This window comes from Rhea pennata, chromosome 3, assembly GCF_028389875.1.
Source record: "Rhea pennata isolate bPtePen1 chromosome 3, bPtePen1.pri, whole genome shotgun sequence".
Classification (NCBI taxonomy): domain Eukaryota; kingdom Metazoa; phylum Chordata; class Aves; order Rheiformes; family Rheidae; genus Rhea; species Rhea pennata.
In genome coordinates this window covers 130,045,835-130,069,286 of record NC_084665.1, presented here as the reverse complement: position 1 = coordinate 130,069,286, position 23,452 = coordinate 130,045,835, and the positions used below count along the sequence as shown (strand labels likewise).

Here is a 23,452-nt window from a genome sequence, read left to right as displayed (position 1 = left end):
GTCCTCTCATCCAGGTCACTGATGAAGAAGTTGAACAGGATGGGACCCAGTCCTGAGCCCTGGGGGATGCCACTAGCCACAGGCCTCCTGGCTCTTCAGTAAGAGTGCAGTCTCCTCTCTCTTTCAGGTCTGCATGATCTTTAATGCTGGGGAGCTGACATTAGTGGAATATGGAAGCAATGACATCCTGGGGTCTGTCCGCACAGAGTTCATGAACCCTCATCTTGTCAGGTGAGTGTCAAGGCTGCTTGTGTGACCAGTACAAGCATTTTTTTGAGAGCAACCTTGGACATTACTTGGAAGTGCCTTTTCTTTAGGACAAAGCCCCCAGACACTGGGACCTGAGGGCATAATACCGAATGTTCTCTGAGCAACTTGTTTCTGCCAGGGTCTGATAGTGGGGTTTAATCACTTGGTTACATTTAAGGGGTGTAAAGTTCTAGAAGGTCACGAAGCTATTCTCCTCTGATACATGCTTACTGAAGCCTGACTTGGCAACTGATGGAAGAGGGACCACCTGTGCACATACTCAGGCATCAGTGCATCCTGCTGGCCCTAGGACAGCATTAACAGGGACTCTAGATGCCAGTGGGACCTCCTCTGTCCCTCTGAAATGGCATTTTCTTATTCAAGAGGAGGGAGGTGAGGACCGTGGGCTTTCCTAAAGAGGAAACATAGGTCATTCAGGTAGCTTTCAGAGTCATGAAGCAGAAGGCTTTGCTCTTGGTTGAGGCAGCTCTAAGTACTGGGTCAGCAAACTACAAAAGCCTCCATGTGCTTGGGGAAACTGCAAGTAATTCTTTGGGGAGAGGACAGGACTCAGTCTTGTGGATTTAGAGAGTAGTAAAGCTAACAGTCATCATTCCCTTCAAATAATAGTGTTCGTATCAATGAAAGACGGCAGAGAGGCGTGGAGGCGAACAAGAGACTGGCTTATTTGATAGACATCAAGACAATAGCAACAGGTGAATGTAAACATCCCTCTCCTGTATTTTCCCAGCCTGTGACTCCTTTGTGTTCACTCTGCCAGAGAGCATATCCCTAAAGGCCCTCTTTGCATTCACTCTGCCGAGCAGCCAATCCCTGAAAGGCCCCTTTGTATTCAGTCTGCCAGGCAGAGCCTCACTAGAGCCCAGGCTGCCCTACTTTTGGCAGGTTAAGTGTCTGGTGTGGACTCAGCTGTGGGGTATCTGTGGCTGTGTCTTTGACCTAAGGTTCTGTGCAGTTCAGCGTGATGATATTGCTGCATGCACTGCCTGTGCTCTTAGCATTCTCACAGAAGGGTGGAGGGAGTTACTGATGCTGGTAAGGTACCAAGATAAAATGTCATTGCAGTCTACCCTTCACATCACAGTGTGTTTGCCATGGGATCCTGCCCCAGTTAGGTCCCAGACACCTGTTCCACATGGGACAGCATCAGGTGTCCCACATTAGGTACTTACACTTTTTTTTTCTTTCATTTTCAAGTGGACCTTGTTGGTGGCTACAATGCTGGCACCATCAGCCATGACAGCAAGATTGAATGGCTGGAGTTGAATGAAACAGGCCACAAGCTACTCTTCAGGGATAAGAAAATGAGAGTAAGGCAAACACATTTGGGGGGAGTGTGGCAAGCTGGTGCGTGTGGGGAGGGGAAAGACAGATATGCCCAAGTGCAGGGAAGATGGAGAACACATAATTCCTGCTACTGTGCTGGAATCTGTACTGCCATGAGGACAGGGTACTCATCCTGAGTACTCTTTTTGACCACTCATTTGAAGAAGGCAGACCTGTTCAGATTGCATGAGCTAGCAGCATTGTATGTTCAGTGTCAAGCTATAGCTAGAGCTGTTCACACTTTGGATAAAAATGCACACTACCTCTCAATCATGCAGACCTCTTCCAGAATGCCAGGACACTGTACATCTGACACTATGTTTGTAAAGGACAGCATATTCAGCCCGGTCAAGACAGAATCTAGTTGAGACCAAACACTTTGTAAGAGGTTTGCTGATATCATCACTGCCTTTCAGTTCATTCTCAAAATTCTGCTGCTTCTGATATCACTCCTCTCTGAATTTTGCTCTTGACCAGTCCTAGTTCCTTTCCCATCTACTGAGACTTAATATTTTGCTCTCCTAAAATAGCTTTCCAACCTGACACCATCTCTGAGAAATATATTATCTTGGTGGACTTTCAGGTGCCTCTGTTGCCTTGGTGAAGGCCACATACTGGAAAAACAACTCTTTAAACTGCCGATTAGTAAAGACTGGGAGCTAAAGTTGCAAAAGGATCTCCTAAAGAAGATGGCTCAGCGTGGAATTAAAAAACCCAGTCAGTGCTGCCTGACTCAGAAGGCGTGGTTCCAACCGTGAATTCATTAGTTGTACTCAGCAGTAGTAAGATAGGAAGCTAGTTGCTAGATACCTTGCTCCATCTTTTCACTTCTGAAAACTAATAGACTCTTCTGCTGTGAAACTGAGGCAAGTGAGTGAATATCAGTATCATCAGGAACCTAATGTTGCACTTACACTTGTAAATAAAAAAAAAAAGCTGTTCTCTGCAACAGCTCAACTTGTGTGTGTAGGATGAACTCTCTGATTCTTCAAAACAGCATAGTCACAACCAAATAGCCTGTCTGATAAGGCCCTTGGCTTCTATTAGTTCCTAAACTATGACTGAACATTGACTGGGACAGTACTAGTTAGCCCAGGACAAAACCGCCCAAAATCACAGCAGGTTTCACAGTATGATTATATGATCTATGGGTACTCACTTCATGTCCCAGCTGTGTTGAGTTTACTTGTAGAGATACAGCTTAAGAACCTCAGCAGCCAAGAAGATGTATTTATCAACTTTGTTACAGTTCCACTCAGCTCATTATCAAGCCCTCTTTAGTATTATGAATGTAAGGCCCCTTGATTGCTTGACTTCATTTGCTCCTCTTGTCACCACAGTCTTCAGAGAAGAGACCATGGCCTTCTTGACAGTGTTATAGTTCACATCTAGAACTTCTATGCAGGTATCCCAGATGCCATGGCAGACTCAGGCTGTAACCACTGCAGTTCATTACAAGATAGTTTTAATTGCTTTGGAGTCCAAATCTCACCGGAGACTGTCAGTCTGCAGTAGAATGTTTCCACTCTGGCTGTCCTCATCTCAAGAAACTGTGGCTTCACCCATTGTGTTTCAGGCAGGAGCCCAGGCTTCTTTGCTGAGCTGTTTTTATGTCATTTTTGATAGCCTGACCCTTAAGACTACGTCATAGATTTTAGGGATGCAAAGACACCCTCTTGCCTGGAAATCACAGATCTCCCCTTAGATACCTGTTTACTTGTTACCGCTTATAAACAGCCTGATTCATTGCTGACAAGCTTGTCAGATAGCAACCTGTGTGCTTAACTTTGTAGCCAAAGATTCCAGTTCATATATCTACTGCCTCACAAACTCTTTACCATGCAGACTTCTCTAACAAAGTGTGTAAAAGGTAGGCTTTCTTGCACAAAGGCTGTAATTCTGGTTCCAGGCCCGCACAGGACAGGGGCTCGTTCACATACTTTGTGATTCCAGAGAAATAGAAGGAACAGCCTAACCTGGATTTGTAGAAAACATAATGCCTGCATCTGCATTAGCATGCAAGAGGATCTCTAACCAAGATCCTCTTGACTCTCAGGAAGAGAATTGTCCCATGTGTACAGATCTTTAGGATACCATTTTCACATATTCCTAAGAGCATCACACAGGAAATAGTTTTTTCTTCTTTCACAGCTGGATCATTACGAATACCAAGGGCTTCTATTTGGGCTTTGCTGCACTAATTGTCTTCAGAAAGGTGTTAACAGTGATTGCAACCTGTAACAGATGAAACAAGCTTCTATTTGTGGTAGGTACGTTGCCACAAGGCTATGTATGTTCTTCCATGTGAGAACAGAGAACTTTCCCAGCAGCATACTTTTTTATATTTATTTCTGCATTCTTCCTCAGTTTACATTTTGATCCTCTAATTTACTATCTCAACAAGAATCTCAGTGGCATCACCAAGACTGCTGTTGCCTCTTCAGGCTCCTTTTCAGACCTGTCATCAGGAGAGATCCATTACCCGCCCCTTCAGCAAACGTTGCCACCAGTCCAGATCAGACAGTACATGATTCTCCTAAGCTACGTCTGCACATCTTTCTCTGACCAGTTCAGTACAGACAATCATGGGGACTGCCTTCTCTTCTGCCTGTGGCATATCCTGAGTCCCAGTGAAGTTCTCTTTCATCTTCTTTTTCTCATATTTGCTAGGTGAAGACAATTATGAGGAGGAGCAGACACAGCCTAGCACTTTTAAGTCAGAAGGTATCATATATCTTTGTTATAAATTGTCAGGTTACATCTTCCAAGTTACCAAGCTTGGTTCAGGACTGTGTATTTTACAAACAGACACTCTCTCACCTTATTAGCAGTAGTTCATGCTGCTTAGGATGGACAGGTCAGCCCAGGACTGCCTTTGCATGAAGTGTGCAAGAGACCCTTCTCCTGGGAACCATGAGTGTGCCTGAAGATATTCACAACATGATTATAAACTGATACAGAACAAGATGATACTTATCCATTAATAGAGGTCTTTGACCATGTAGTCCGTATCAAAATCTGTTCCTTTTCTTGTCCTTTAGAGTCCATCCTGAGATGCTGTTTCATTGCAACTCTTCAACTGAGAGGGAGCTGAAGTAGCATGAGACATATTCTGATTTATATGTTTATGCTTAGCACAAGGAAAGCAGGATCTGAGCATGCTGATTAAAATATTGCAAGGGTGAAAAAAAAAGTCTTAAGTCTTGAAATATGACATGTATAAATACTAACAGTGTGGAAGTTTGAGCTGCACATCTTGAAGAAGTCTGATTCCTGGCAGGTAATATCTGCCAGGACATTCCTGCCATGTTTCTGTGAGCAAACAGCCCAGTCATGGGCCCAGCTGAGTCTTTTTCTCCTCTTTCCCTATCTAGTTGCAGCTCTTTGACATTGAAAGAAGCACCAAGACTACTATTTTGAACTATTGCTCCTATGTGCAGTGGGTTCCAGGCAGTGATGTGGTGGTGGCTCAGAACAGAAACAGCCTCTGCATCTGGTATAACATCGATGCTCCAGAGCGAGTCACCATGTTTCCTCTGAAGGTAAAAATCTGGAGACTTTGGTTTCTGCAGCAGTATTTTCTGTTACTTCTTGGTCACAGGTGTGGGATTAGGGAGGGTTGTATTGTGAAAGGGAGAAGGGAGGGAACTGAGTTTCTCCTGGACAGAATATGAGTCTATCTGTCAACTCTATGGCAGAAATCTATGGCAGAACCTGGAGATAAGTTCTCCAGCAAGGAGCTACTCCATGGCTTTTTTATTCCCTCTGTTGAGATAAGGACGATGTTGGCAAGGTGTGAGCTCCTTCAGCAAAACTTTAACTCACCAGAGCTGATAGCTGATATTCTTTTCAGGGGGATATTGTAGACTTGGAAAGAAATGATGGGAAGACTGAAGTGATAGTAACTGAAGGTGTTAACACTGTGTCCTATACTCTGGATGAAGGCCTTATAGAGTTTGGAACTGCCATTGATGATGAGGATTACCACAGGTAAGTGTTAGATACACCACATTATGATGGCAACTAGTCTACTTCATGTAACAGATGCCTGAGGGTCAGCAAACCACACCAGCAGGTCTTTACAAGCAGAGTTGAAGTTTAGGCTCTGAGCATGGTGTTCATGCTATGTTTGGTCATAATGTGCAGCAGATTCCTTCAAGAGTGAATATTCTGCTCTGTCGTCCCCAGAGCTCCATGGTTTCAGACAAGAGTCTGGCCAGTCTTGTCCCACTGACACTGACAGAAATTCACTGCAGGCAGTTTTTACTCACTGCAGTAAATAAGTGTATCTTCAGTAGCAGCCAGATGTGGAATGGTGCTCCAGTGCTCATGCTGCTGCCCTTCCAAGGATGATGACAGTTGAGTGGAAACAGGAGCTGGCCTGCTTGTGCAGAGTAAAAGCTGGCTGTCTGAAGTAGTCATGATAGGCACCTGGATAGGGTTGACATTGTTACCTGGCTTTAAAATTGACCAGGGAAGAAAAATTCACATGTTCGCAGCATTAATGCCTCTTGAAAGACTTTTCTGCACTGGGGACATGCCTCAGACTGGACACTTCAGATTTGCCCCACTATGGTTCGGCCTTCTGGTGACCACATATCTCTAAGTAACTTAAGACAGATAGGGAGCTCTTAGATAACTGAGTTTCTCCCTGATATGGCAGGCCCTGTGCTATACAATCAGAACTGGTCACATCCAGCTTCATTTGTTTTCAGTGCAGTTCTTTGGAGGCTCCTGTCTCAACCTATTTTTTTCCTTCAGAGAGCTCTTTTTTCTGTTATTGAAAATCTGCAAATTTCTCTATCTTAAGGGCTACTGCATTTTTGGAGACCCTGGAAATGTCCACGGAGACTGAAGCCATGTGGAAGACCCTAAGCAGACTAGCTTTGGAAGCTAGACAGCTGCACATTGCAGAGAGGTACAGGAAGGAGTCAAAACTTCTTTCTATTGGGTTAAATACTCTCTTTTCTGGATCCTTCACAGAAGACAGGGTCTAACTAAGGATGTGACTTTTTTGTGTGGCCTGGAAGATTCCCTGCATTTGAGAATGGAGCATTCTCTGTTCCAGGCAATGACTTTGTCCTTTCATCCTAGACACTAGCAATAGAACTAGGGACAGGTAGACATCACTCTGTAGCATAAATTTTTGCAACACAAAGTAGTGCATAGCGAGGCTGCAGGGAGCAGACAGACATGGGCAAGGTCAGAGGAGTTCTGAAACCTAAGAGAGTGAAGCATGGATATTGTTCGTGTCCATAGCTTCTCCCACAGAGCAGGGCTAAAAGGTAGATCTGAACATGGGTCTTGGCAAAATTTTCTCATAAAGTGGCACTACTGCACCTCTCCATCTCACATTGCTGGGACTGCTGCTCAGACTTCGATTTTTCTTTCTGAGACTAAAGGTAGGTAATGAACCCCAGCTGGCAATTATCTGCCTTGCTCTTCCCAGGTGCTTTGCAGCTTTGGGCAACATAGCAAAAGCTCGATTTCTACATGAAACCAATGCCATTGCAGACCAGGCAGCTCGAGAGCACGTGAGTCAAACTCTGTCTGCTGTGCAGGGCAGCCACTTCCCTGCAATCACTTGCATACACACTGTCTTCTGTGTCCTCCAGTACACTGCTACAGACCAGGACCTTGTCACGTAAGAACTGCTGACATAGTTATTCGTCCAGGCCTTTCAGGTCCCTCTTTTGGCTAGTCATTTCAGTGTTGCTCCTATCTTGTCACTTTCCATCTATCTACAGTTTCTGTAATGACACAGACTCCACCAGCGATCATCTCCCTTGTAGCAAATCCAGAGCCCATTCTTTGACCCCTACAAACCAATCGAGCTAACTATGGTTGTTCGTAGGGCGGGGATGGCACAGACCATTACCTGGTGCGTGCCCGCTTGGCCATGCTAGAGAAGAACTACAAGCTGGCAGAGATGATCTTCCTGGAACAAGTGAGTAAAGGGGACCAGGAGCAGAAAAGGTCTCATTTATTTGTAGGCAGTAAAATTTGTGCTCTGATGTGAAAAAGAACAGAGAGGGAAAAGGTTGCTTATTCCTGGTAGATGATTTTATGCCCTGGAGGAGAAGGAGAGAGTGCTTGTTCCTGGTGTAGGATTGCCTTGAGGTACAGGGAGGGGGATAAGGGAAGGATGTATATCCATGTAAAGGGGATGGTCTATTTGTTCAAGTGTTTTCTGCACATCTAACCCTGCCCACTGTGGGAGCCTCATGGCAATGTGTCTGCTAAACAGAGACTTACCCAGGTTGACACTCTGCTTTCTGACACAGAACGCCACAGAGGAGGCCATGGATATGTATCAGGAGCTGCACATGTGGGATGAATGCATTGTGGTCGCCGAGGCCAAGGTATAGAGTATTCCTACACTGGACCATGAGCTAAGCTTGCTTGATAAGTGTTCCAGCTGGAAGTCCTATCAAGGTCTGGGTGTTCTTCATCTGCCTTATCACGACCTCACTTCTCCTTGGAGGGACTCCCAAAGAAACTCTGAGCGTGCCCTGAAGGTCCCCCATCTAATTCAGATGCAGCTGGTGGGATTATTGCGTGAAACAGCCTTTACTGCTGGAGGAGTGAGGGTGCCACACTATCAGAAAGAGGGATCAGAATCCAGAGCAGGTGATAGGAATGGGAGAACAAGGTGCAACTGTGGAGGCTTCAGTGTGAGAGACAACTACAATACTTAAAAGGAAGTGTGATGGATATCCCCGATGCCCCTAAAACACAGCAAATGCTACATTCAACAAGGCAGCTGTTAGAATGACAGGATTTAGGGGTAGATGGATCTTTGGTCCAATCCAAAGCTTTTGTTTCCTAGAATGCAGTGTTACATGGGCCAAGGTGCCTCAGAGCTGTGGTCCAGACAGGATTGCCTTAGCCAGAGTTGCGCACAAACATGGCACAGAAAGAAGGTCAGTGATTCTTGCATCTCACAGCCAAGGAATGAAACAGAGAAGGATCTGGAAAAGTCTAAGATGATAGAAAAGGAACATAAGGGGAGATTGCTTTTGGTGGAAGTACAGACCTGGGTGAATAGTGAGGGAGAAAGCTACTAAGGTTCATTTAAGAGTAACCAAGGCTTCAGAAGAGAACAAATGGTGCAGTGGTACAGGGCTAGCATTGTGGTTTCTGCTAACTGCAGTTGCTTACTGTAACTGAGCAGCAGTGAGGCTGGTGCCAGGAGCTGTTCAGAGCCTGTAGGAAAAGCAAGACAACCTCCTGCCTTGCCCAGGTCAACCAATGCTGCATTTCTCAACAGGGACACCCAATGCTGGATAAGCTGCGTAAGGGCTATTACCAGTGGCTGCTGGATACGCAGCAGGAGGAGAAGGCTGGGGAGGTCCAGGAGGGACAGGGAGACTACCTGGCAGCCATCAGCCTATACCTGCGAGCAGGGCTGCCAGCCAAGGCGGCACGGCTGGCCATGAGCAGGGATGAGCTCCTGACCAACGGGGATGTCATCAATAGGATCTCCACAGCATTGATCAAAGGGGAATTATATGAACAGGTGAGTGGACCATCCCACAGGGCTTTAGTGATGTCAAGCTTCTTACCGCATCTTCTGCCTCTGCAATGTACAGGGGGACTGGGCTGGAAAGTAGTTGATGTAATTCTGTCTTGATAAATGCACAGATAACACGTGGGAGGAAATCCAGACTACATCTGTCATACAAAAGTAAGCTCTAGAATTCCTATTACTAGGTCAGGGAAAAGACCACAAGTCATTAATGATACATCTCTGAAACATCAGCTGGATGTTCAGCAATAGTTGAGGTGTCCCCTGGGAAGGTGGGAACCAACAAGAAGGGAGCTGCTAATCGAATAGAAAACATAGCACTGTGAAAATCTACAGTACTTCTTCACAGTAGAATAAGAAATGATGCTACAACTTGCATATGAGGATAGTCTAAACAGAAAAAAAGAAGGAAGAGAAACAGAGGAGCTTATGAAGACAATCTGTAAAACCATGAATATGATAGAGAAGGAGAGTGATTGTTCTGTGTCTAATAACACAAGAAATAGGCAACTACTGTTAGATGACAGTTTTAAATAAAAAGATGTTTTTTCACACAGCACATACTTATGTAAATGTAAGAAAGCAGTGCTGAATCTGTAAGTGTACAGCTTGGTATCCTGGCCAGCAGCGGCCTCTTGCAGATGTTTAAGAAAGGAGTAAAAAGAACAAGGAAGGCAAATATGTGATGGTACTTCCCCTAGTATACTTCTACTGTTTCAGTTAGTCTGCAAATTACAGACTACCTGAATTAAAAGTTTTATTTTTACATTTAAGAGCTCTGAATGGATTTTACTTCATGAGTTTGTCCAGTTACTGTTTGAACCATCTGTACTTTTGGCATCTCAAACATTGGCTGCAAGTTACCCAGTCCAGTTATGCATTATGCAAAAAAGTACATCCCTTTACTTGTTATTTTATGTGACCTGTTTAAATTACATTTTCTCAGGCTCATATAACCTTAAATGAGATTGAGAGCTCTATTCACAGTCTCTGTTTGCAGTCTGTCAATTTTTATTCTGTCCTTTACTTAAGGATATGGGCATTTTTGACAATTTCATTTGACTTGAGAATTTTAGGCTCTTCCAAATCAGCCACCTTTCCTTAAGTCTTCAGTTTAAAAAGTAATTGTGGAACTCATTCCTGCAAGATATTTTGATACCAAAAGCATATATAGTCCAAAAGTGATCAAACAAATCATAGAAGTCTGTCAAAAGCCATTAAATATGATGATGTGGGGGCATCATGATACGAACTCAGGAAGTCTCTGCAACACAGATTATCAGAAGTGGATAGATATAATGGAGGAAAGGCTGTTGTATAGCTGTTCCATTCTTATATTCTTTCCCTAGACTTGTCCTTTAGCCATTATTAAAATGCTGAAGGAACTGAATCTTTAGTCTTCAGGATGACCTTTCTTATGTTATATTCTAACTTCTACAAATTTTGAGCTCCATCCCATCCTGTTGACCAACACTGTTTCCTACAGGGTCAAAACTTCCTGCTACAAACAGCTGAGGCTCTCCATTCCCTGCTTATTCCTAGGGATCCAGTGTGATTATCTGCATAACTGAGCACCTAGTGGCCTTGGTCACAGACCAGGTTGTCATTGCACCAATCACTGTGCAAAGAGAAGAGAGGTCTCAAAAAATTCTATCTTATTAGAAGATGAGACTCCAGAAAAACGCTTGGGGCATGTGGGCCAACAGAGAGCACAGTGGTCTCAGTGCATGCGGTCTTTCCATGAAGTTCCCTTTATCCCCGTGCTGTTGGTTAGTGGAGAAGTCGTAACTGATGGAGAAGTCTCTGTGGGTAGGGATGGTCTGATGGGATCGACAACTGTATGTGGGGCTGGAAAGGTACATGATGGTATGAGGATACAGTTGCTCTGGAAACTGACAGCATGTATTTGTCATTAGGCTGGAGACCTGTTTGAGAAGGTTGGGAACCCACGGAAGGCTCTGGAGTGCTATTGCAAGGGCAATGCCTTCCTGAAAGGTACTGTGCTAAATATGTCCCCCACCCTGTCCCCAGCAGGAGCCCAGATACTCTGGCCTGCTAGCAACATGAGCTATTACACTGGATCCCTAGTTGTTCTGAAGCTTCCATACATCACCTCATTCAGCATATGGATTCTCACATAGTTGTACCTACAGGCAAAGCCCCGGGACAGGATCATCTTCCAAAGGCCTTGATCGTGACTGCACCAGCATGGGTTTGGTCTGGCTTCCCACAGAGTCTGGATCATAGAATCATAGTAATGTTGGAAGGGACCTCCGGAGATCATCTAGGCCAACCTCCCTGCTCAAGCAGGGTCACCTAGAGCATGTTAGACAGAGTTGCATCCAGGCAGGCCTTGAATATCTCCAGAAAAGGAGACTCCACAACCTCTCTGGGCAACTTCTTCCAGTACTCTGTCACTCTCACAGTGAAGAAATTCCCCCTCATGTTCAGGCGGAACTTCCTGTGCTTCAACTTCTACCCATTGCCTCTTGTCCTGTCACACGGGACAACTGAAAAGTTTGTCCCCGTCCCCTTGACACCCTCCCTTCACGTACTTATACACATTAATAAGATCCCCCCTCAGTCTTCTCTTCCCCAGGCTGAAGAGGCCCAGCTCTCACAGCCATTCCTCATAGGGCAGATGCTCCAGCCCTCTGATCATCTTCGTAGCCCTACACCGGACTCTCCCCAGTAGCTCCATGTCTCTCTTGTCCTGGGGAGCCCAGAACTGGACGCAGTACTTGAGGCCTCCCCAGGGCTGAGTAGAGGAGCAGGATCACCTTCCTCGGCCTGCTGGCAACAGTCTTCCTAATGCACCCCAGCAGACCCTTGGCTTTCTTGGCCACAAGGGCACATTGCTGGCTCATGGTCAACTTGTCATCCATCAGCACTCCCAGGTCCTCCTCTGCAGAGCTGCTCTCCAGAAGGTCAGCCCCCAGCTTGTACTGGTGCCTAGGGTTAATTTTCCCTAGGTGCAGAACTCTGCACTTGCCCTAGTTGAACCTAATGAAGTTCCTTTTGGCCAACTCTCCAGCCTGTCCATGTCTCTCTGAATGGCAGATTGCTAGGCTGCCCTGCTGGAGCTGGAGTGGTTTAGACAGTTTCTCCCCCTGCCCCCAGTGAGGCCCATATGCATCTCACAGCTCTGCTTCATTCAGCATAACAGCCATCATGTCCCCTTACAGCGGTGGAGCTGGCTCGTCTGGCATTTCCTGCAGAAGTTGTGAAGCTGGAGGAGACCTGGGGAGACCATCTGGTGCAGCAGAAACAGCTGGATGCTGCCATTAACCATTATATTGAAGCCAGGTTGGTGCATGTGATGGCTGTATAACCAGCAGCAGTATAATCTGGCAGGCCATGAAGTTGATCTAGTTTGTTTAAATCAACATGGCTATTTGATGCTGAGTAAGCCCCCTCATCTTAGCTTTGCCAGTGCCCCTAATACGTGCAGTCTCTGCTAGCCCGACCATAGATTTCTCTCCACAGCTCTATCAAGGTGTCTCAGTCCTAATCCATTGTCCCATGCTGTCTTCGTTCTTCGTTCTTTCCCTTTAGCTCTGTCAGTGCTCCAGACCTTTACTCTCTGCTGATACTGTGAAGTTATTCAGCTCTGTCTTGTTGCTCCAACTGAAGGAAGAATATTAAAGCAGCAGCTCACTTTGGTCTCCCTGGCTTAGCACAGCTGGCAGCTGACAGGTGTTGGCTGGCTGTAAAGAGTTGTTTCTGATGCTAGGTGCTCCATTAAAGCCATTGAGGCAGCCTTGGGAGCCCGGCAATGGAAGAAGGCTATCTACATTTTGGACTTGCAGGACAAACAGATAGCAGCCAAATATTATCTCAAAATCGCCCAGCACTATGCAGCCTTGCAAGAGTATCAGGTGAGACCACAGAGTAGAGTCATCACTTCTCTGGATCTCTTAGGACTGCTAACCGTGGTTGTCCCCTCACAGGTTGCAGAGGAGCTATACATCAAAGGAGACCAGACCAAGGAGGCCATTGACATGTACACACAGGCTGGGCTCTGGGAACAGGCTCACAAGGTAGTGTCAGAAGCAAGAGCTTCTGCAGACCTCACTTGCTTTTGAGTGGTGCAGTGTCTTCCATCAGGAAGTGGTGGTGCCTTTTGCCCTAACACCTGAGCAGCAAGCCCCTTCCCAAAGGATGAGTGCAGGGACATCTAGCAGCCAGCAAGAGATCAGCCCCTACATCCTGTCTTTGGCCCCCTCTGCTTCAGCAGCCGCATGTGGGTGTACCTCTGTCATAAATAGTACTCTCCAAGGGACTTGATTCTGCATGCTTTGATCACAGTGACAAATGACTGCTCATTCTCTGCAGAGGCTGTAGCATAGATACCTACAGTGAGATGGAGATTGGAGATGAGACAGGTCACTGTGTCATAACATTGCTGTACAGTGTGCTGGAGTTGTTGCATGTATTTTCCTCTTGGCAGCTGGCAATCAGGTGTATGAATCAGGAAGATGTGTCTGTGCTCTATATAACCCAGGCTCAAGAAATGGAGAAGCAGGGCAAGTACAAAGAAGCAGAGAGGTAAGGATCTCCCTTGTACCAAGATTGCACCCTGAGAATCTGGCTGTAGCAAGGAGCTCTTTCCTGGTGTGGGAGTGGAGTTTGGAGCTAGGGCTTGGAAGGTGAGAAGTATTCTCTGCACACTCAGATACCTCCTGCTGATACTTTAAGAAAAGTTTCTAGGAAGAGAACTCACTGAGATATTAAGGTATCTAAGGAGATATAGAGCAAGAGTTAGGACAGGGAACTGGGAAAGGGACATGTCATGGGAGACCTGGGGCTGGAGGTAGGAGTGGGGGATGGTGTTAGGGCCACACAATAGGAGCCCCAGAGGTCAGGTGGGCTAGAGGGGGAAGGAAAGGGCCAGCTGCCTTCAACAAGCCCCAGGGTGGCGGAGCTGACAATCTCTGACTAGCAGAATACGAAAGAGATCCAGTTGGGGCATAGCTGTCTGTGTAGCAGCAGAAATGTGGCAAGGCTTTTCCCTGGTGCAGGGTACTACATCTGATCTAGCATGGTCAGCTCAGGATCAGATACGTAAAGTAAAATGTTTTCCATTGAGATGTGTGGTATTGTCAGTACTAGGTTATTTAAACAATGCAATAAGGTTAGCATGCACAGGGGCAAACAAAGCTGTGTATCTGGTACCTGATCTCAAGGATGCCCAGCACATGAGAGGAGGCATTACAGGTGGTAAGGTCACAGTGGGTTTAATCTTTCTGGTGGCCTGTATGAGGAAGTTTTACTGACATTGCCAAGTTGCCATCCCAAATGGACTGATAGCCTCAGGTGGGAGGCCAAGATGAGAATAGATCACAAGCCCAGGGGCTCCCTCTAGGTCAGAACACAGGTTGATGAGTATGGATGTAGTCAGGCTGCACACAGTCATGCCTTTTGGCAATGTGCCCAGGGTTCTGTCCCAGTTGGGCAGAATGTAGAGGGACTGCTTGGAGTGATCATACCCTCAGCTGAACCACATGAACATGCTTGTGTTCCCAGGCTGTATATCACCATAGATGAACCTGATTTGGCCATCACCATGTACAAGAAGTTTAAGATGTATGAAGAAATGGTTTGCCTGGTAGCCAAATACCACAAGGACTTACTGAGTGATACTCACCTGCACCTGGGCAAGGTGAGCACAAGTCATACAAGGGATCAGCTAGGCCAAACAGGGACAAAAGTGTCACTAACTCTTTGTCTCTTACTGCAGGAGCTGGAGGCAGAGGGACGTTTACAGGAGGCTGAGTACCACTACCTAGAAGCTAAGGACTGGAAAGCCACAGTAAACATGTACAGAATGAATGACATGTGGGATGAAGCTTACAGGGTAATAATAACTTCACAGCTATCCCACCTCTCAGGGGCCAGGATTTGACTGTAGGGTACCAGTAGGAATTGCTCTATTCACTATAAAATTTGAAGAGGTGAAGTACACTATTTAGCTTCAGCAGGTGGCACAGCACTGGAGCTTGTGCTACTGCCCTGCTCCTAACTGCTCTGCAGCATTGCACCCCAAAAGCAGTGCTAGACTGTTAGCCACTCCACAGCACTGCCTTCCTCTAGGCGATGCTCTGCTACTAACTACTGCAGAGCACGGTAGATGCATTGAGTCCTTCAGTTTTCTTTTTTTTTTTTTTTGGGTAGGTGGCCAAAGCACATGGCGGGGCAAACTCCTATAAGCATGTGGCCTATATGTGGGCAAAGAGCCTTGGTGGAGAGGCAGCTGTGAAACTCCTCAGTAAATTTGGACTTCTGGAGATGGCCATTGACCATGCAGCAGACAGTGGGTAAGCAAGTCCATAAGCCCAGCACTCCTCTTCCAACTGCCCAAGGAAGAAAGGACAACCCAAAATGTATGTATATACATGGCAGCTGCAGGTTCAGCATATGGCATGTTATCCCTCCTTACCTGTACTTCCTCACACAGATAGTCTGCTTCCTTGGCACAGAGGAATTACCAGATAAGTCCTGTCCACTTGTTAGTTTCATGAGTATAAAATCTGATCTGGACAGGCAAAAGCAATTTGCCCTTTACCCTGAGTAGGGCGGCCTTGTAAGAGCCTCTGAACACTGGCGGAGGGGGAGGGGGAGGGTGTCTTCCTCATGTCATCATAAGCAGCTGCCTGCCAAAAGAGGTTTGGTCCCACTCTGTACCTGCCCAGCCATATGCACTGCCGTTCACTGCTACTCCCCTACAGCTCTCCCACTTCACCGTGCTCCTGGGGGCCTCGTGACCACCACTTAGGGTTGAGTCAAGGGCTTCTGGAACTAACAACAGACGTGAAGGAGCTGAATCTTCTTAGCAGGAACTATAACAACTCCTGTCCTCTGGTCAGGAGAAGGGGAAATGGGCAGTGCCCACTCACTTGGGACCCTCTGACTTCCCTTCTTCTCTCTGCCGGTGTCTTTGCTGTACTTGATGTCTTGATCTTAATGAAGGCACACGCTTACAGCACCTTGTCCTGTTCTCATCCCACTTTCTCTTTCACTGCAGTGTCTTTGAATTTGCTTTTGAGTTGGCCCGCCTCTCCATGAAGCAGAAGATGCGAGAGATCCACTTAAAGTATGCCATGTTCCTAGAAGATGAGGTAATTTTACTTCTGGAATAAATTGCACTTGTCACTCAGGTAATTGGAAAGCTTTTCTTAAAGGCTGCCCCAGGAGACAGTTATATGGTTGCAGTCACTGCTCACCCAAAAGGCTCCACAATTGCAGCCCTGAGCTTCCACACACATCTGTTTCATAAATATACTTTGCCTTGTAGTAAGTACAGAGAATCGTGTGTTGTTATCAGGGCAGGAAAGCTTACAAAGAAGCTCCTTCCTCTCTCCTAGGGCAAGTTTGAAGAGGCTGAAGCAGAGTTCATTAAAGCTGGGAAACCCAAGGAGGCAGTGCTAATGTATGTATCCTTCCAAACTCTGGCCTAGTGCATCTCCTTTTCCCAGGTGGTGCCAGCCTACTTGCTCCTCTACAGCATTGGTCTGCTGTTTGATGCCCCTCTTGTTAAATCTCATGTGAATTCCCCTAGGTTTGTGCACAACCAGAACTGGGATGCTGCACAGCGTGTAGCCGAGGCTCATGACCCAGACAGCGTGGCTGATGTGCTTGTGGGACAGGCACGTTTTTCCTTTGAGCAGAGAGAGTTCCAGAAAGCAGAGGCCTTCCTCCTGCGAGCACAGAGACCTGAACTGGCAATAAAGTACTACAAGGTAAGTGTAAACTATGGCAATGTCATTGTGTTCCTCACCATCTGAGAACCCAGTCTGGATGGAAAGGGAAAGAAATCCAGCTCCCAGCTCTCCCTGTCAGCTTAATAGCTGAAGAGAAACCATTTATTCGAGTGGTTCTTAGTAGATCTTCATTCTGGCCTGCTCTTAAAGAAGATTGCACTGGTATAGATTTCACAGCATAACTTAGCTCTTCCCCCGCTCTGGGAGGAAGTATCCTACCAGAAGGCTACAAATGGTCCTCAGGAATAACATGAACAGGTTGCATTTGGAGACTGTAAGTGCCCATTCTGCAGAGGTAGCTGGGATAGGTGGACTATTCTTGCAGTAACCTGAGTGTGTGAATGGACATAGTTTCCATTCTAGGGGAAGAAGGGGTCAGATGATCCTGCCATGGTTTCTTCTCCCAGTGGGTCCTGTGACAAGATGACTTGAATGGCCATCCAGCCACACAACGCAATGTTGTTTCATGCCAGGGGTATATGGTGGATCCTGGTGAACTGGTGAAAGTTTCTCCTCCCCGGTGTCCCTGTGCAGGAGGCTGGCATGTGGAGTGAGGCCCTGCGGATCTGTAAGGAATACGTGCCTAGTCGGCTGGAAGTACTGCAGGAGGAGTGCAGCAGGGAGGCTGCCAAGAAGGGCTCCAGGTGGGAAATGCTGGGGTCGGGATTTAGGTAACAGTTTGCTCCTCCCCTGGGCCACTGCACAGACCCCTTACAGAGATAGCCTGACTGACTCCCTGACATCCAGATAATCCTGAGGACCCTGGACTTCTTCCTGCATGAGTTTCCCATCTTTCTTCCTGCATGCTCTGAGAGACTCCAAGTTTGTTGTTGCCATCTGAGGTCTCCCAGATGTCTTCTTGCCATTTACAGATCTCCCAGGTCTTCCCTACTGCTCATGCATCTCCCCAGGGTCCTTAACAAGTTCTCTTCTCAGCATTGCCTGTGCACATTCCTCTCCTCTCTGAGGTCTCTGAATCACCTCCACTGTGGGCCTTCCTGCCCTGTTCCCTACGTGTTGTCTATTGGATCTCTATGGCAGCATCCCAGTCTTGCTCACAACCTGCATTGCTCCCTGCAGAGGAACAGAAGGGCTGCTGGAACAGGCACGGGAGTGGGAGCAGGCTGGGGAATATGCCAGGGCGGTGGACTGCTATCTGAAGGTGCAGGATCCCAGCAACAGTGTCCTGATGGAGAAGTGCTTGCTGAAGGTATGGTCAGGGGCTATGAGTCCCTTCATCTGCTCTGCTATTTCGGAGGTCTCCCACAAACTGAAGTGCATCCCAGAGATACTCCATTCAGTGCAGAGTACAAGAGAGGAGCTGTACAGTCCAGTGGCCTCAGAGTCAGAGCTCTTCATCACCATTCTCTAAGCCATGATGGGCTGTGCTCTTAACCTGCACTGTGCTGGCACCCTTGCTCTGGCACCACTTTCAGCAACATGCAGGTGTCCTTGCACCCATATCTCCCTGCACCAAAGAGCTGGAGTCTATGACTTAGCTAATGGCTAGACCAGCACCCTCATGGCCCAGTCCACGAGCCTGTGGGTTGTGTTCTTATTCACACCAACAACCATGCCCTTGCACCAACTTCATCAACAGTTATGTCCTTGTCTGGTATCTCATGTGTAGATGTAGCTGGGCTTAGTTCCTCTAAATTGCTGAAGTGGGCTGTCATTTCTCCTTCCCTTTTGCCCATAGTTAAGTGGTCCAGATACTCAGTCTTAGGCCTGGGGCTGAGCATTTCCCAGCTTCATCCCTCTCTCGGACAGCTCTTATCTTGTGCTGCTGACAACTTCTCTTCACAGGCAGCTGAGCTGGCCGTGAAGTTCTTGGGCCAGTCACAGAGTATGGAGGTAACACGAACTGTGGCTCCTCAACTAGTCGCCATGAAGAAATACAGTGCGGTGAGGGCTGGCTCCTGCCCTTGGAGCACTGAAGAGACAATGACACAGGAAGGGAGAACCAAATACAAGGGGAGGAGGCGACTTCACATCCTGGGCTGATGGGTAGATTTCCCTGTCTGAGGGTCTGGCAGTGCTGAGTCCTCAGGGAGGAGGAAGGACGGAAAGAGTTTGAGTCCTGGGGTAGTGTGAGAGCCAGGCCTTGGGAGGAGGCAGGAAACAGAGAAGGCGGTTAATCCTTTTGGGAAGAGACTTTCTGTTGTTGCTGTGTGCTGGGCACTTCCAACAGCACCAGCTCCAACCTGGGCTGCAGGGTGCCTATGGCATTTCATCTCCCATGGGACCTTCTCTGGCCCTGTAGGCAGCAGAGCTCTACCTCAGTTTGGACCTCATACGAGAAGCTATTGATGCCTTCATTGAAGGGGAGGAATGGAACAAGGCTAAGCGTGTGGCCAAGGAATTGGACCCCAGGTATGCCCTTCCCTCCTCAGATGGACTCTTTCTTCTTCTCCTCTGACTCTCTGATGATCCCTTGCCCTGTCCTGCTCTGCTGCTCCCAAGTATCCTGGGTTTTCCCCACTGTGGCCTTCCCAGGCTCCACAGGGCACATTTTTCACAGCTGCCTTTCCCAGGCCCCCCATCCTTTTGCTATCCTGACACTCTTCTATTGCCCTGTTGCCACATATCCTGGAGGAGTCATCATCCTCAGTTTTCCTGTCTTGTCTCAATATCCCCTTCACTTGCCATGTTCCTGCAGTCATGTTTCCTTTCTGCAAGTCCTGTGATCACTTTCTCTCCTCATACATTATACTGCATGGAGCTGTCCAGGCCTTTTTTTTTCCTTTCTACCTATACTCCCAGAAGCAGGCCAGAAAGATGTGGCACAGCTGTGAGTCCTCTTTATGTCAAAGCAGACAAGGCTGAATCCAGCCTCTGCACTACTGCAAGGCACTACTAGTCTTGCTGTCTATTAAGATGTTTTCTGCCCAACAGGTCAGAGGAGTATGTGGACCAGCGTTACAAGGAGTATCTAAAGAACGAAGGAAAGGTAGATTCGGTATGTATTTGGGATGTCCCACAGCCCAAAGAGCAACATTAGCATCTGTGCAGGTCACAGAATCACAGAGCAGTTGAGATTGGAAGGGATCGTTGGAGATCCAACACCCCTGCCCAAGCAGGATCAGCTAGAGCATGTTGCCAAGGACCATGTCTAGACAGCTTTTGAATGTCTCCAAGGATGGAGACTCCACCACCTCTTGGGCAACCTGTTCTGGTGCTCTGTCTCCCTCACAGTAAAGAAGAACATGTCTTATGTTCAGACAGAACTTTCTCTGTTTCAAATTGTGCCCATTGCCTCTTGTTCTATCACTGGGCACCACTGAAAAGAGTCTAGCCCCATCCTCTTTACATCCTCCCTTCATATATTTATACACATTGATAAGATCCCTCCTCAGCCTTTTCTTCTCCAGGCTGAATGGCCCCAGCTCTCTCAGTCTTTCCTCATATGAGAGATGCTCTAGTCCTTTCATCATCTTAGTAGCCCTTCACTAGGCTCGCTCCATATCTCTCTTATATGGAGGAGCCCAGGTCCTTGGAGTCTTTGTCATGGGGCTTTTACCTGAATATGCCCATAGGTTAGGAGTCTTATGTGCCTGTGAGTCATGGCTTCTATACTAGATGTATCACACTGGATGTATGCATCTGTGGAGGGAAAGGGACTTGTGTGTACATGAAGAAAAGACCTGGTGGTTGGTGCCTGCTTTGATGCTGATAGGAAGCCTTGCCTGCACAGTGAATTTATGGCTGTTTCCATCCCCAGCTGGTGGGAATAGATGTCATGGCTGCTCTGGACATGTATGCAGAGCGGGAACAATGGGAGAAGTGCCTAGAGGTTGCAGCTAAGCAGGTGAGTGCCCATGTGTGCCCTCAAGAGACAGAGATGTGGCCCTGGCTCTGAGGAGCAGGATTAGCAGGGACAAGTGGGCAGGGGTGAAGCAGACATTTCTGTGGGGAGCATGGGGAATCACTGCAGCAGCTTAAAAAACACCTCTTCCCTGTCCCCATCTTGGCCAATCATCTATCCTAGCAGGGAAGCGTTAGAACCCAGAAGCATACTGGGTTTAAATTTTGTGATTAGTGAAACACTGTAATGAGCTAAATGAGTTGTTTGGGCTAGAAGAAATTGGCACCATGGAAGCAAAGCCCTTCTTTCTACAAGTTCTTTAGAGACCTGGTATCAGCTGAAATGAGTCACCTTTTCACCAAAAAAGCAAATTTGACATCTTTACATTTTTGCTGACCTGAAAGTAACAAAATGATCTCAGCAAAATGATAAAACGAGAAAATTAAAATGAAACTGTTTTGCAGTGCTGCAATGCAATAATAGCAGAAGAATGCTCTAGAGTATCATGATTTACTCTGAGAGTTTGTTTGTGTTCAGTGATTATTGACAGTGAATCGAAACTAAGGACAGGCATTGATTCCTTAAAGTGAAGAATTACTTCAGAGGAAACAACAGGGCCATCCCTGCAATAACTACAGAGAATGCAGCTAATCTTTCAAGCAAATACTGATAGCTAAGACAAACACTCATCATGTGTCATAATGTATTTTTATAACTTAGTTTCCAATGGAGTAACCAGTAACCTGAATTTGGGTTCTACTACAGTCTACTTGATATACTTTTTTTCTTTTCTTTTCTTTTTCTTTCTTTCTTTCTTTCTTTTTTTTATTTTATCAGACTTCTCTAGTGATATGAGTGGTATTTGCTATATTAGTTACAATTCTGGAAACTTCCATGTTGATGTTTGAATTGTTGGGAGGTGCCAGTGTTAAATTTCTTCCAGAAAGAATGACCTCAGGCTCAATATAATGGCAAAGGCTCAGCCAAGTTTATTGTCAGTCAAGCACACTACCACACTTACTCCAAGAAGATGTTAGTACATATGTACCTCTAAAAATAAGTGTCAGCACAGCTTTGCTTCATGGCCAGTGCAGCATTTCATTACTTTTGACTCAACTATTACTCAGTAGCATATTATACAGTCACATAAAAAAGTCATATTGACAAGTTACATTTCAGACAATCTTTATCTCAGTCTGCCCTGTACCTTGCATTTCAGCAGCATCCAGATCTTGGTGTTCACTTTTTAATCGTATCATAGTGGCTCTGGTTTCTCTTTTGCTTAATAAACTTGTTTCTAATGCTTTTTTTTTTCTGACAGGATTGCACATTTTTTGTACCATCTTCCTCACCTCATTAGCATATTTAGGCCTGTGTGAAACAATTCTTCCCAAGTTAGAATTTTTCCATGATCTACTACAGTCAGTCTTTAGCAAAATGTTTATGGAAATGGTATACATGAGCAGTGCTACAAGGAGCTCTACAGTCTCAGAGATCTGACAACTTTTGAAAAAGGCACTGGAGTGGCCTCACATATGCTGAAAGCCTACAGTCCAACAAGTACTTAGATTCATTCTTTCACAGGATAGTAAGAGCTGTTTTAGACTTGCTACCTCTGGTGCCACATTTGTGGAGATACTGCTTCCTTTAAATATTTGACAGTGTTCCTTTGGCAACTGGTGAGCAGCTAAAAGAAAGTTTTATTTTTCACAAATGAAAGATCAGCTCAGCATCAGCTAGCCAGGATGTCATGTGGGCCCTAAACCAAAAGCCAAATCTACTATGTGCAGTGTGATTTTATCTGTCTGTGCTGGCCTCACCCATTGGGATGCATGTGCATGGATTTCTGTGTACACATCTTAAGCCTCCCTTCCCTAGTGACAAGCATTCAGTTTGTAAACCTCATGCTACTGCTTTCTGTGTGTCTTCTCCAGAACTATAAAGTTTTGCACAAGTATGTAGCTCTGTATGCAACCCACCTCATCCGGGAGGGCAGCTGGGACAAAGCCCTGAGCCTGTATGTCCGCCATGGAACACCTGCCAACCCACAGGTAATGAAGACAACATGACACCCCAGTGTGATTTTCCAGAGTGTGACTCTGCATGAGTCAGATTTTCAGTCCAGAGCTGAGACTGCAAGGTAGAAGGTGTCCAAGCTAATTCTACCCCACTATGGATTCTTCCAGGGTCTCCTCAGCTGGAGGACTAAAGGCAGTCCCCTGGCATGTTCTCCACTGGATAGGAATTGAAGGGATTTGAGTCTTTACATTCATTTTGAATGCCTTAGCCACTAAGTCCCGAATGTGACCATGCTTGCATCTCTGAGAGTGCTGGTCGGAGAAGCATTCTTCCCAATTTCCCTGCCATGTGCTGTAGCAACTCTTGCAATGAGAAATCTGTAACAGTGCTGCTCCGGGAGCCTGTGTGCAGAGCTGCCATTCCCACAGCCTGTGCTTGATAGCAAGAGTGCTCCAAACCCATTCTGGCTCCCTCAAGATTTCTTTTCTTTTTTGTTGCAGAATTTCAACATTTACAAGCGTCTTTTTGTGGAGATGGTGAATGCATCTGGCATGAACTGTGCTGAGGCCTACTCCAGCTGGGCTGACCTGCGTGATGTTCTCTTCAACTTGGTGAGTATGGGCCTGAGCCATCACTACCTGTTAAACTCCAGCATCCCAGGCAGCTCCAGTGGGGCAGCAAAGAACCAGATTCTGGCCAGATGACATGGAAGCTGTTTGAAGAACACAAGCCAGGGGGAGAGAA

General features: G+C 46.5%; 1 protein-coding gene across 8 annotated transcripts in view; it reads left to right on the top strand.

Moving 5' to 3' along the window:
* Window positions 1-23,452, top strand: part of IFT172 (intraflagellar transport 172) — a 50,762-nt gene that overhangs the window by 21,530 nt on the left and 5,780 nt on the right. For 7 of the 8 annotated variants that reach the window (XR_009958056.1, XR_009958058.1, XR_009958057.1 and 4 more), the window contains 29 exons: window positions 128-231; window positions 880-965; window positions 1,468-1,580; window positions 4,971-5,138; window positions 5,450-5,586; window positions 6,407-6,514; window positions 7,046-7,130; window positions 7,451-7,543; window positions 7,881-7,958; window positions 8,867-9,115; window positions 11,041-11,119; window positions 12,310-12,430; window positions 12,858-13,002; window positions 13,075-13,164; window positions 13,575-13,672; window positions 14,651-14,786; window positions 14,865-14,981; window positions 15,299-15,441; window positions 16,149-16,242; window positions 16,489-16,553; window positions 16,683-16,863; window positions 17,419-17,528; window positions 17,965-18,094; window positions 18,691-18,789; window positions 19,148-19,257; window positions 19,780-19,843; window positions 20,606-20,692; window positions 22,624-22,740; window positions 23,209-23,319. Coding sequence is in view for 5 of the 8 variants with exons in the window: in XM_062573396.1 (XP_062429380.1) it covers window positions 128-231; window positions 880-965; window positions 1,468-1,580; window positions 4,971-5,138; window positions 5,450-5,586; window positions 6,407-6,514; window positions 7,046-7,130; window positions 7,451-7,543; window positions 7,881-7,958; window positions 8,867-9,115; window positions 11,041-11,119; window positions 12,310-12,430; window positions 12,858-13,002; window positions 13,075-13,164; window positions 13,575-13,672; window positions 14,651-14,786; window positions 14,865-14,981; window positions 15,299-15,441; window positions 16,149-16,242; window positions 16,489-16,553; window positions 16,683-16,863; window positions 17,419-17,528; window positions 17,965-18,094; window positions 18,691-18,789; window positions 19,148-19,257; window positions 19,780-19,843; window positions 20,606-20,692; window positions 22,624-22,740; window positions 23,209-23,319 (3,318 nt within the window). In the remaining 3 variants the exon portion in view is untranslated. The remainder of the gene's footprint in view (window positions 1-127; window positions 232-879; window positions 966-1,467; window positions 1,581-4,970; window positions 5,139-5,449; window positions 5,587-6,406; window positions 6,515-7,045; window positions 7,131-7,450; window positions 7,544-7,880; window positions 7,959-8,866; window positions 9,116-11,040; window positions 11,120-12,309; window positions 12,431-12,857; window positions 13,003-13,074; window positions 13,165-13,574; window positions 13,673-14,650; window positions 14,787-14,864; window positions 14,982-15,298; window positions 15,442-16,148; window positions 16,243-16,488; window positions 16,554-16,682; window positions 16,864-17,418; window positions 17,529-17,964; window positions 18,095-18,690; window positions 18,790-19,147; window positions 19,258-19,779; window positions 19,844-20,605; window positions 20,693-22,623; window positions 22,741-23,208; window positions 23,320-23,452) is intronic. The other variant, XM_062573398.1, reaches the window with a different exon arrangement.